Source organism: Sesamum indicum, linkage group LG9, assembly GCF_026168435.1.
Source record: "Sesamum indicum cultivar Baizhima isolate 11 linkage group LG9, ASM2616843v1, whole genome shotgun sequence".
Classification (NCBI taxonomy): Eukaryota; Viridiplantae; Streptophyta; class Magnoliopsida; order Lamiales; family Pedaliaceae; genus Sesamum; species Sesamum indicum.
In genome coordinates, this window is record NC_142665.1 from 23,884,788 (window position 1) to 23,898,284 (window position 13,497).

At 35.1% G+C, this 13,497-nt stretch overlaps 2 protein-coding genes across 2 annotated transcripts; both read right to left on the reverse strand.

Annotated features, from left to right (window-relative positions):
* Window positions 1-1,624: 1,624 nt before the first annotated feature.
* On the reverse strand, window positions 1,625-4,362 carry LOC105177611 (PLC-like phosphodiesterases superfamily protein). Its single transcript, XM_011100825.3, has 8 exons — window positions 4,247-4,362; window positions 4,025-4,150; window positions 3,791-3,928; window positions 3,307-3,405; window positions 2,900-3,203; window positions 2,415-2,638; window positions 2,238-2,324; window positions 1,625-2,120 (listed from the first exon to the last, which is right to left on the reverse strand). The coding sequence occupies exons 1-8, from the start codon at window positions 4,328-4,330 to the stop codon at window positions 1,944-1,946; spliced, it is 1,239 nt and encodes a 412-aa protein (XP_011099127.1). The 5' UTR covers window positions 4,331-4,362; the 3' UTR covers window positions 1,625-1,943.
* Window positions 4,363-6,948: 2,586 nt separating this feature from the next.
* MAPKKK21 (mitogen-activated protein kinase kinase kinase 21) lies at window positions 6,949-8,487 on the reverse strand. Its single transcript, XM_011100826.3, has one exon. It carries the CDS (start codon window positions 8,254-8,256, stop codon window positions 7,180-7,182), a length of 1,077 nt encoding a protein of 358 aa, XP_011099128.1. The 5' UTR covers window positions 8,257-8,487; the 3' UTR covers window positions 6,949-7,179.
* Between the last annotated feature and the right edge of the window lie 5,010 nt (window positions 8,488-13,497).

The following is a 13,497-nucleotide window of genomic DNA, read 5'->3' on the forward strand; positions in this document are numbered from 1 at the left end:
ATTTGGTTTGAAGTTCATCTGATTTTAAGTTATGTTCATGAATACATCAGTAGAGAATAAATATAAATATTTGACAATATCTATTATCTCTTATTATATTTATATATTTTATTAATCAAAATATAAAAATTATTTTATTGGTTAAATAATATTTTTATTACGAAACATGTAATTAAGAAGGGTGTGAAATAATTAATGATAATAAAATGTAGTATCATAGAGGATGCTACATTAAGACGCACTGTGATTTGGAAATTATATCTAATATACTTGACGTTTGTTTCTACTTAACAAATAAATCCCTTAAAGAGTTAAAATTCAACAAATTTGCTAATATTAGCAAAACAATTGCATCAAAAATTATTTTACCTTCGATTTACTTATTAGTGACTTATACGTCAAATAATTTTTTCTTTGACCGAACTTACCTTATACGTACATCTTTCACATTCTAATACATGTGATGAAGTGTCTTCATCTTTATAAATGTGTGTTGGTAATAAAAATATTTATTTGACATATAATAAGTTAGTAGTAACTTAAGTAAATACGAATTTTTATCTCTTTTTTTGTTTTGCTAATTAATGTTAGAAAATTCAATAAATTTTTACCAACAAATAGATCTATTTGTTAGATAAAAGTAAATGTGTGGGTCAATGGATGTGATTTTTCAATCCGCAGGAGATGTAATTGTGATTACAAGAGTTGCATAATCATCCCTTGTTTAAAATAAAAATAACATTTCAACATACTAAAAAAAAAATAAAAGGAGTTAAATACAAAGAGTGCAAAACGTGGAGCACGATTTTGTCATAATCGAATAATTCATAATTTCTTGATAATGAGAGATTTTGATTTTAACGCAGAGAAATACATTGAGAAAAGCAACATAGATTTGATACCTCTTTTCAAGATTGGATGATTTGATCTAAGTATACAAGAGCAGATTATCAGTAGTTGCAAGTTGAGCACCACTATCACTAAGAAAAACAAACTGAGGGTCGAGTTCTTGCAGCTCCCATAGTACAACCACTATCTGCAGAAGCCCCCACACTTTCTTGAAAAACCTCAATGGCCAAGACAGGGCATTCTCCATTAATGTATCCATGGCTTTCTTTAATTGTATCACCAAGTTGATCCGATACGCACTAAATCAAAGAGAATTGCTGCTTCCTAATGCGCTTTTGCTCTTGGCTTTACTATTTCTGTTAATATTTTGGTGGGCCTTTTTGTATTGCTGTTCATGGTTTTTAATGACTTTTTTGCGTGTTGAAATTCTCCACTGCCATGCATGCCAAGGGCATGACGACATCATAAGTCGCGCTTAGCCTGAACTTTTGCTCCTTTACATATCATGTGAAAAGCGTGACTTGGGGCTGGGTTTACTTTAATCTGCACTACTTGTTTCCCAAATTATAATGTACAATAGTGATTAGCAGATCTAAATTTAACAGGCTTTAATAATTAGCCAAAAATGGAAGATGCAACTCTATCAAGAGCCAATATTGGGGGCTGAGGGGTCCCTCTACTTCAACAATCTGACACATTTAAGTGCAAATTTTGTGTATCCTGTACTTTTAACTTAAAAACTATTTAGTTTCAAGACATTGTCAGCATCCATCAACCAATGTCGCCTGTCGGCCAAGAATCGCGTCTTTTGCATCTACTATAGAATGTAAATGAACAGGGTAGCTATAATAAGTTGTATTATAAAAAATACTCCTATATACCTACGTTCGCCTATCCATCTGACGACATAGTCGTTAGAAGCAAATTATATGATCAATAGTAGTGGAAAAATACATTGGGAAGTTGTTCATCACCAGTAAAAACCAGATGAGGCTTTCCAACATCCACGCACCCTCTGAAATTCGAATAAGTTTTAATGTCTGTGAACCCAATTTAAAGAATGCACTATTCTGGTCTTACCAAATAAGCAGGACCTACAGCCACATCAGGAGCGCCTTGGTTAGGATTGCCAAAATAAACCGATGAGGATTGAGAGGTCTGCTCATAGGAGAACTTTTGCTATGCTCGTCCGCTCTCGCAATGGGCGGTAGCTGAGCCGGTGGTGGAGGTGCAAGCACCGGTACATTGCACGTCCCGAAAGTTGCATTTGCCTGTATAGTTGGCATTACGAATTTAGATGGCAAAAACACGTATATCAGACAGAAAAGGCAAGTAAGGGGGAAAAATCATGCTCTGAGAATCATAGAAATTTCTGTTTAAAAGCATACTCTGCAATAGGCAATGCTGTCACAGCCACAGGCTAAACGCCCATTGGCTCGATCAACAGCTTCTGGGGCTCCCCCTCCGTCACTCAGCTGCACCAAAACGAGAAATAAATCAAGAGACGGAAATATTGTCTCTGTCGTCCATATAATTATCACGGATTCAGGTCTTTTGGTATGTACAGTGTAAAAATCAACTGCAATGAAATTTGGCCAGCGTTTTCCATCTGCATCATAACAGGTCTGCATCATACTAATCAGGTCATAAGAGTTGTCTATGCAAGCTGTCGATACATTCGGGTTTGTTGGAAAGTAATTCATAAGAACCAGAGACTTCGAAGCTGTGTTCATGGGCGATGATTCCGGACGTTGGGGGCAGGAACCAGCAATCATCCCATTTTTCCCATCTGCAAATTTGGCCATCTCTCAATGTTAACTCCCAACACACGAAAATGTGTATATAACATTAGCTTTCTTAAAATATCTGCAAAGTGTTAAGCAGATGCCCTTTAAGCCTCTGAAATACATTAAATTTATGACGTCTTAATGCTGCATACACAAATCCATCACTTTCTAAAAGAACCAGATAATGATCACATTCATAATATCTTTTCACCATATGAAATTTCACATATTATGCTCAATTTTGAAGGACTAGCACGACTCACACTGATTTTCCACGACGTAGTCCCATAGATAGGCAATATTTTCAGAAGCCTGCTTCGAAGATTTAGAGGTAAAGACTACCAAGCGGTGATTCTTCTTGACCATGCGCGCCACCGTTGGCCAATCTTTACCATCTTTAGGCATTTGAGATAGCGGGAGCATGTATTTACTGAGCCCAGATTCATTAAACACTTTTGTCAAGCCATATGGAGATGTCACATAATCCTCAATGAAGATGGTGATGATTTCTGTCGGATTTTGTTCAAGAAAAACCTCAATCTCTCTCAACACCACCGTAGCCGGTTGCTACCACACAAACAGAGATGCCCAGAATCAGTAACAGGCTCTAGACAGCTTTCTAGTATCAGCAAGTTCTAACACAAACTTAGAGGTTCCACGACGTACTTACAAATGCGGTTACATTGTAACACTTTCCACCAAAGGAGTGACACAACCAGATTTCATTGTTGAAGTCATACATATCGAGCATTAGTCCTCGAACGCCATTCTACAAAAGGTAAAATTTCTTAGTTGAAAAACCAGTCTTTTACATTTCCGTCTGAAAATGGAAATTAGTACAAGTTGATTGAAGCAATACATCATGATCTGCATCAAGTTATCAATGCCACTATATGAGGTGCACAGAGGAAAATTTTTATCCAAATAAAGTTTGACTGAACCAAACCAATCACTGAGCAAATGTATAAATTGGTCACTTTTCCGTTTGGTCAAACCTGATATGTGCTCGAATTTTCCTTACATGGGACTACAGCTAACCATGAGAGGTACTTTGAGTATCAATTAACTCAAACAAAAACTATGTTAAAACGGTAATATGATCTTCTCATTATAACTGAACTTCACTGACTAAATAAATCAAATATCTTTCATACTTTGAGCTGATCAGTCACGGAATCATCCTGATTAGACGGGGCAAGAATAAGAGAGCCCATAGACGACTCCGACCCGACCCGAGCAAACGAATTGTGGGTTGTCAGCCATGAATACCTATTGAACGGCAAGGTTTTTACCTGTTCCAAAATATAACATGTATTGGAACCCGCGATTCAATCAAGAACTCGAAATACACACACGTGACATGACACTCTATATATGCATGCTTATACCTTGGTTGTAGGAATTATTGGTTGAGTACGAATGCAGCGAGGTCTGGTGTTGTTGTTTGCAGCGCAAATGCCGCATGTTAAGCCAACGTCGCAATCACTGCCCGAAGTGCGACAGGTTTCACCAATCTATTGAAATCCCATAAAACCCGTCGAGAATTATTGAATTTATATATGGAAATGGTGTGTCTGGATTTTCGAGAATAGATTGAGATGGAAAATTACCTTGAGACTAGAAGAATAGGTTAAGAGAAAAGCAGCGATCAAGAACAGCTTTACGTGCAGAAATTTACCGAGAGGCTGCAACATGAAAAATCGTAGAAATATATCAAGAAAGGTAATAGATTAATTACACGGGCAGTGTGTGAAAAGTTAAACGTGGGGGGGAGGGGGGGTTGCATGAACACATGAAAAATCATTAGAAATTCTTGCATGCCTGCATTTGGGGAGTCTTGTAAGAGAGATATAGAGAGAGAGAGAGAGAGTTGAGGAACCCTTTTGATTTATGTACAGAGGAGATAATAATGTCTCTGTCTCCGTATCCCTTTTCGCTTTGGTCTTTGAGATTGGTGATGGGTAATAGACAAATGGTATGGGATTGGGGTTAGCTTTTGGTAGAAATCTTGGGCAGTTTTGATGGATTTCAAGGAGCTTTTTCCTCGGACGATGTACGCAAGTACAAGTGTAGATTTATGCATGGATACTTCTCCTGGAAAGCGAACTGCGTCGCAGATAATCATTCTCAGGGTCCATACATACATAAAATAATTTGAAAGAAGAGAACCTTATTTTTTTAAAAAAAAAGAAAGAAAGAAAAATTGAAGCTTGGAACAATTTTGAAATGTTGAATTGATTAAAAAACTAATAAATTAAGTTTATTTATTTCTCTTATAGATTTATTATAATATATTTTAAATATTGATTATTTGAAATTTGCTTTCCGACGTATTTTATATTAGTTTCAAATTTAAATGTCTTCAAACCACTTAAAGAGCTTTTATTGTAGCTTAGAAATAAGTTTTACTTGTGCAATTAACAATTTTCTCTTAAAACAGATGTAATTCTTACAACTCTAAAGGGAGGATAAAAGTCACAATCTTGGAAATGAAATGGACTTTTTGGAACTGGGCCAGAGTTAATTGCCCAATAGAGTTAGGCGGGCTTGAAAATGTCTGGTACCACTTTCTTGGAGAAGTTTCTGTTGTATGCATCTCTATGTTTTCAATTTTGGGAGGCGCAATCTTCCGTGTCAAGGCATCATCAAGTCTTGGTTTTATAGTTTCAAAGGGTTTTCGCGTTGATGGCTCAATCCACAGTCTAAGAGGTTTTCGTGATCAAAGGCGCGTTTTCGTGTCATCTGGAAAGAAGACGGGGAAAAACCAAATCGAGAAAACCAAGTGGTAAAAGTCAGACAGATATATAGCTGTCTGTCTGTATGGATATAAAAATTGAGACAATCTCTGATCTACTAAGCAAGTATATATATGTGACAACGATATTCTTCAAGATTTTGTTCCCAATGCCAGTTCAGTTTGAATGACAGGTTGTAACTTGCAAACTCATACATATACACACCTCTCCACTTAATTCAGAATTCAATAGCATCACCAACTACATAGCCTTGCCATTCATTTCTCCAGAATCTTGCTGTCTTAACAGGACCACTAATCTAATTCATTTACTTCCACATTCAACTTATAACATCTACTTGTCTGCATTTCCACATTGTTGTCTACTTTGATTTGCGACTATGGAGATCCACTTCACCACTTTCCATCTCTTCACTACCTCATTTTAGGTATTCGCCCAGTGGGGTTTCCGAAAATTATCAAGATCAAAAGTTCGCATATTTTTATTCACTTCAAGTGTTAAATACAATTTACTCTCTATATTAACAGAAAAGTGCAAAAAAGTCCTTATAAAAAAATAAAGTGCAATTTACCTCTCAATAACACTAAAAACGATGCAACTAGAGGGGAGGGGGTCAATTGCACCATTTCTTAAATCATAAGGGGGTAAATTAGACTATGTCTTTTACAGATGTTTTTTTTACACTTTTTTATTAGTACATGAGGAGAAATTATATTTAACACGTAAAATTCATCTTATATTGACAGTTTATTGAATGCATCTAAGTATACTAATACTATGAGTACCTCAACCCAGCGGTAGGCATGATACTATATTTTCCTACTCCAAACAACAAACTCTTAAATTGAAGCACCGACGGGTATAGTTACAACCCGTTCAATTTTTCCCAACAATTATGTTGTGATGATGATCGACCATTCACACAATCAAAAGGAGCATGACATTTCAAGCTCAAAATCAATGTGATTCATGTTATTGAATAAATATTGCCGACTATCATAAATATAAATTGTTAACTCTAACTAATGGTTTACATCAAACTCTAAGATAAGGTTATGTTAGACTATTGAAAAACACAAATAAAAAAGTATAAATATATATTTTTGATGAATTGAATATGTCGAAATACAGAAAAAATTCTAACTCAAGTCAGGTTTGACGGGACCTAAATCAATGTGATTGGTGTATTGAATGAACACGATCGGTTACATAGTAAATATATCTTGTTGTACACTTGTTATATAATTAATTTGATTCGATAAAATTTAACTTGAATAAGAAATTACGAGATATGATTATGCATAACAAGAGAAATATCCAAGTTGATGGATAATTATTTTAGGGATGTGGGATCCTGATTTAGTGTGCTATTGGTGGTGGCAAGTTGCAACAAACAGAAGCAGAGGCCCAGAATCTGAAAACATCATCAGTTTCAGTGGGCAATTGGGCAAAATATCAGCAGTCATCTCTGTTCTGTTGCCTAACACGTCCAACAACCACTGCCTTCTTCCTTTTCCCAACACCACATTTTAATAAACCCAAAAAATGAAAAAAGATTTAATCAAAAGAATGTATAACCTTTTTACTGAGGTATAACTGTACTGTACACTCTGCGGCTCAGGATTTCGAAGCCTTTTTCGAGTCAGATGCTAATAATTCTCTCTCTAATTCTTTCATGTACACAAAAACCCTATTCCATTAAAATAAAAATCTAAGGGGAAAAAAAACCAGTGCCCAGAGAAGAAAATCTTCAAAAAATCTGATAATTGACTAAATGTTTGATTCCGTCACCTAATAGTGACCCAATCATCGGAAACGGACCAATGAGGACTTTGTTCACTGACTAACCCCTGCAGCCGTTCCGCCGGGGAAATGGACCACGACTCCTTTCTAAAATTGGACTCCTCGCAGAACCATAGGCCAGATTCCGGAAAGTGTGCCGGTGAGGGCAAAGATGTAATTGAACATGTAGCTGATGACACCCAATCTGGGAAATCGAATGGGCATCTCGGAGAAGTTGAGGCTGTGTTTGTCAGTCTGTCCTTCAACGCGGCATCGTCAAGATCTTGATCACTAACGAAGGGGTGATTTAGAAGCATCTCAGCCGTCCATCTTTTGCTTGGGTTCTTGACAAAGCATTTCCCAAGAAAATCTTTTCCTTCCTCTGACAGAATTCCTGGAATCGCAGGCACCTCCTCACCAACTCCAATCCTCATTAACAGTCCCGCCACGTTGGAAGAACTCCACGCCGGAGCTCCGGCTACCATCTCCGCCACCACGCACCCGAGGGCCCAAATATCCGCCGGCGCCCCCTGTTCGCCGGCGCCGACCATCTCCGGCGACATGTACATGGGCGTTCCCCTCAACTCGCACCGGGGAACAGCGCTCTTCTTCCCAACCCGCTTCGCCAGCCCGAAATCAGCAATCTTTACGCCGCCGTTGGGACCTAAGAGAATATTCTGAAGCTTAATATCACAGTGAACGAACCCAACCTTGTGAATATAGCGAAGCCCTTTGAGTAAAGACTTAGTGTACTGCCTAACATCAGATTCCGGCAGCCCCCGATCGCCGGATTTCTTGAGCTTATCAGCCAAAGACCCGCCGGAAGCATACTCCAACAACACATTATACAACCTCTCCCCGTTTTCATACGAAAAGTTCTCGCCAAAGCATCGAATAATTTCGGGGCAGTCCCTAAGCTCCTCCAAAACAAGTCTCTCGTTCACAAGAGAGGAAGAGTGAGAAACCCCACAAGACTTCACAGCCATCAACGGCGGAAGAAAAGAACTCCGGCCTCTGGGAACCGCCAAACTCACAGTAGCAAAACTCCCCTGACCCAATTTTTCACCTCGAACCCAATCCATAACCAGAAAATCAAAAGGGTTCTGAGTACAAGTCTTTGAAATTTCTTGGACTGGGAGAAGAAGTAGAGAGAAAAAGAAGAGAGAAACAGAGCAAAAACGGAGTGTATGAGGAAGCGTGTGAAACAGAGGATTCTATATATAGGAGGAGGGAGGAATTGTAATTTGTAAGCATTCATTGTTGAATGTATAAGAGTGACGCAAACGTGTGTGCAAGATTTGGTTGCTAAAAATAAAAAGCACGTGGTTGGAAGGATATCTCGCGGGAATCCGAAATAGCGTACCCCAGTTACGGAAACGTGGTTGATATTTGTAGTAATTAAGATCTTTTTCCCATTTAGCAATCGCCCACGCCATTTTAAACTTTCATATTTCTTGCTTGTGATTCCTTAGGCATCACTTTTCACACTCTTTATATACATACCTTTACTCTTAATTAATCCACACACCACACCTATGCTAATTTCTTAAATACTTACTCGAATATGTGCGTTTATTTGATTATTGATTATTGAATTAAATTACGGGCAAAAAGGGGGATTTGAATGCTTTTTGTGTTTGGATTAGATTTGAGGGAGTAGTCGTAAAGAAGAGGTTTGCTTGCAGTGGATGGATTGGATTCAGATATACGAACCTCTACAATTTGAACAGCATGATTGATGAGATGAGTAGAAACGTCATTAGGGCCAATTATATTATGGATAAAGCGTGAATCATATCAAAAGGGGACTCAATTGGGATTTATAAATTCAAGTAGAGAGTATATGATTGGAGTCGTCAAGTACTCAAGAAATTCCCCACCCTTTGATTTCTTTGTTAATTGGGACGCCTGACAGCGTGTTTGAGGGTGCTTGCGACTACTTGCCCATTTCAAATTTTGATGTTTTTTTGTTGTTCTACTTTTTGCAATTGGACTTAAGAGTACTGTATTGTTTTTAATCTTAGTATATTATTTTGAAATATATATATTCCTTTTTGTTTCATAGTTGCCGAAACTAAAAGTTTACAGCTTTTAATTTCGAGTTTTACTAATGTGGAGGTATTGTTCTATTTTAATAATGATAATTGGATTATTGTAATAGTAGATGTTAGTTAGTTATATATATTTGATACTAATAATTAATATTTATTGATTGTTGATGATTAAAATTTATAATGTAGTTTCGAACTTTAAAAAAAGGAAAAGTGAATTAAAATGGGTTAAATTGAGGTAAGGATACAAAATCCTAAAGAGTAAAATCTAAGAATTAATAAAGGAAAAAAGAATTAAAATGGGTTCAATTGATTTTGCCAAAACAATATTTTTTGGCTTTGCAAATCTAATTCTAAATCAACCACGATTATAAAATTTATTACACAAAAAAAATCATTTTCCAACTTCGTGGCATAATAATAGTGTTATGGGTGTGCTCCCGAAAAATAGAAGGAACGATTTTACAAATTAGCAAATTATCCCATTATATAAAAAAAACAAGATTTATCTCTTTATTTTTTTTAATAAAATAAAAATATAAGGATGTAATTGATAATTTGTTCATTTACAATATCACGTAAAGGTAAATTGCAATGAAATTTATTGTCAAAGTTAAGATGTTTTTAATTGTATTAAGTACATAAACTTATGATATTATGTTTCACTAAATATAAAGGTATTTATATAACTTTTATAACTGATGATAACTACTAAAAACCATATTAACCTATTAATGAATCTGGACATCATTCTAATACGTACAATAATGTAAAATTCTTACTTTTAGAAAAAGAGACACTAATAATGTGATTAGTTAATAAAATTTGATATAAGACGTACGTCCTGAAAGAGTGAGTGGTTCATTGCACCCAGACCCAGCTGCCTCTCTCCCAAAGTTTACTTATCCATAATGATAACGAACATGAATTGCATATAATTGAAGTCAAATACAGCCACACGCAATCCGCACATCCTTATTATTATTGTCATTGATTGAAGGACTTAATATGGTCCAAATTATGAGGATCTCTTCTCTCCTGTTACTGACAGTTACATGCATTATTCACTAATTTAAACACTTTCCACGTACTAAGTTAGAGGTGTAGTACTCTCTAACGCAATCAGGGATATATTTTTCCTAAATATCATACTTAAAGTAATTTCTGTATTTATGTATATAAATGCACATAATCATCTAATCAATATGCACACATGTGAGTAGATTCCTAATATATACATCTTACGTATAGTATTACATTTTATTTACTATCCCTAAGAAATCTAATCCCTGCTCTGATACCACCTAATGTAGCACCCTCTTTGCCCCATGTCTCCTCACTGTTTCATAATTTTTATCAATAACTGCATCCTGTGGTTGGGGTTGTGGCGGTGGAGCCATCCTCTGCGTCATTTCCAGAAATAAACCCCTTTATGCAACAGTTTCTGGAAATGATGCAGAGGATGGCTGCACCACCACAATCCCAACCACATGATGCAATTATTGATAAAAATTATGAAACAGTGAGGTAACAGGAAGTGAAGGGGGTGCTACAAAAGGATTATGGAACCCCCTCACATTATAAATCCTTCATTTCTTTTCCATAAGAGTGAAACATTGAAAATTACGTCTGAATTTTGAATATATTTATTTTTTTGCACTTTATGTGTAGGAATTTAATTATTTATTTTTTGTTAAATAATGTTATTATAATCAATAATTTCATTTTTGTATCATGTCATGAATCGTGTGTGAGTAAAAAATGGAACTAGTAGTTTGATGTTTGAACATTACGAAACTGTTTTTTTAGAGTATTTTGATGTTTTTACCAAGATTCCTTGTTTGAGTGGTGAGGTTAAGGTAACATGCTATTACAACATGGAATACACAAAACATGGATAATCCTACCAAGATCCCTTGCCTGAGTGGCGAGGTTGAGGTACTACAATAAAAAAGTTATGAGTTCAAGTTATACAGATATAAGTATTTAATCTATTTTAATAATAGTAAGTTGATTATTTATCATAGCATTCAAACTCACAATATTTTAATTACGAGACATAAACCTCACGGAATTAATAATGACAACTTGGTATCTAACTGATTCCGTGTAAAATTGATGATGTTTTGTGGTAGAAAGCATGGGGAGATGGAGTGTTTATATGCATTAAGAAGGGAAGGAGACAAAAACCAGCGTTCCGGCCGAAACTGAGGAACCAAGACATATATATGAGGAACATGATGGTCGAAAAGGGTCTGTTTCATGGTTTTCTTCAATAACAGAGAGAATAATTAAACCCATTCTGCCAACTGCATATAGAATCAGTGGTTCAGGAATTATCACCACCATGATTTAATTGTTGAATTATTCTTTTTTTATTTAAATTCCGTCGAAATTGTAAATTATGTCATTGTATGCAAGTGAATATTGTGAAAATATTAGTAATTGACTTATAATACTTGATTCGACGTGAATTCAATCAACTTTTTCTACAGTGATTGAATAGCACCGATTATTGCACAATATGTATCTCAACAAATTTCGAGAAAATAAACATTTTGTATCAATTAAATTTCTCTAGTTTTAATACTCACGGTGAATATAAAATGGTTTAATCCTTATTATAAGAACAGGATATACCTCCTCATTGTTCAAAAAACATGGTAATTTATAAGGGGCTCTTTTGAATTTTCTTGTAATTATAAAATACCTCCTCATTCTTTGAAAAATTATGAATAATCTCTTTAATTAACGATTGTTTAACAAATATTCTCTATAATGAACTGTGACATGAGGGTATTTGTTGGACGATTGTTAATATCAAGGATAATTTATATTTTTTCAAATAACGAGAAGATAATTATAATTAAAACAAATATCAATGAAATAATTTTTTTTTAAAAAAAAAAAACAGAGAGTGAGAAAAGGTGAGGAAAACTTGATTTAAAATTAGAGGAGGACCCCCCACATGGGAACCCCATGCTGCAGCCTTGGCCTTGGGGACTGTTATTTTTGTGTAAAATTTAGGACATAATTATCAACACTCCCATTCTTGATTACGATATGCAGTCACATGAAACTTGGAGCAACTTGTTCTACCAACTCTTCATGCCTGTCGGTGTTTCACACCAACAAAACTATGGGCCCAGACGACTACTCATAGTATATATCAAACAAAAATATTGTTCACGTACATGATTCAAATGTACATCAATTTGTATGATCACGTCCCATAATTTCGAGATACTTTAATCTCAACATTATTATACTATAAGTGTAAAATTGTATGTACGATTTCGGACATATTTCTTATTTTAGTCCTTCAGACATGCTTATGTAATTAATTTAATAAATTCAACATAAACTATACATATAGGAGGAATATTAATTATTAATACATTCGTACTGGGATATGAACATAGAACTTAATTTGGCACTATACATTAGTGGTGTGTGGTTGCTGATTAATGATACCTAACAAACTAACAATAGGGCATATATTCTCATTAATTTAGTTAAAAGGGTATTGTTTCAACCGACATCTATCATGTCACTAACAAACGTATCTTCGTTACAATTATCCTATTGATAAGAAAAAAAATTAAAAAGTCATGCAACATTTCGTGTAAATATATAATCTTAGAGAAATTAAGAATCAATAAATTAAATTATTGGATTAGATAATGAATCATTCCAATAAACCTAAGTTCTACCTAACTATATTCTTGATTAATCTTCACATTTTGCCATTTTTATTTATAATGGTATTTTACTTTTGAAAAAATGATTTTTATGTCCGTGATTTAGATCAATGGTCCATATTTAATATACAATTATCACAGGTATGCGGATTGCAAGTCACCCTTTAAAATTCAAATGTCTAGTCATAAAATAGAAAAATATAGAGGGTGCATGTAAATAATTTTAAAATTATTTATAAAAATACCAAAGGTAATAAGAAACACCCTTCTACTAAAACAAAGTTAATGATGTAGTGTAATAAAAATCTTGAAGTTATAATGACTTGAACTTGACGTGCAAAATTTTATAATGGAAAAAAGATATAAAGGCTGCTATAAAGTTGAGAAATGGGGGGCAACGAATTGTGGTTGGTAAAATAGAGAAGTAGGAGGGTAAGTACAAATTAAGACAGCGAAATCACGTAGGTGTGTTTGTGGAGTATAAGGATTCACATGTAAGCACGTTCTCAATGTAAATTCAATGTGTGTGTGTGTGTCATATTATATTTTGGCGAGGGCCGCGTTTGGGGTT

Bases quoted from the DNA above. Each gene is read 5' to 3' on its own strand.
- LOC105177611 (XM_011100825.3), bottom strand. From the start codon at position 4,330: ATGTTGCAGCCTCTCGGTAAATTTCTGCACGTAAAGCTGTTCTTGATC. The intron at 2,639-2,899 runs GTGAGTCGTGCT...CCAAATTTGCAG, and splicing joins CTACGTCGTGGAAAATCAGT to ATGGGAAAAATGGGATGATT. The intron at 2,121-2,237 runs GTATGCTTTTAA...CCAACTATACAG, and splicing joins ACAGCATTGCCTATTGCAGA to GCAAATGCAACTTTCGGGAC.
- MAPKKK21 (XM_011100826.3), bottom strand. From the start codon at position 8,256: ATGGATTGGGTTCGAGGTGAAAAATTGGGTCAGGGGAGTTTTGCTACT.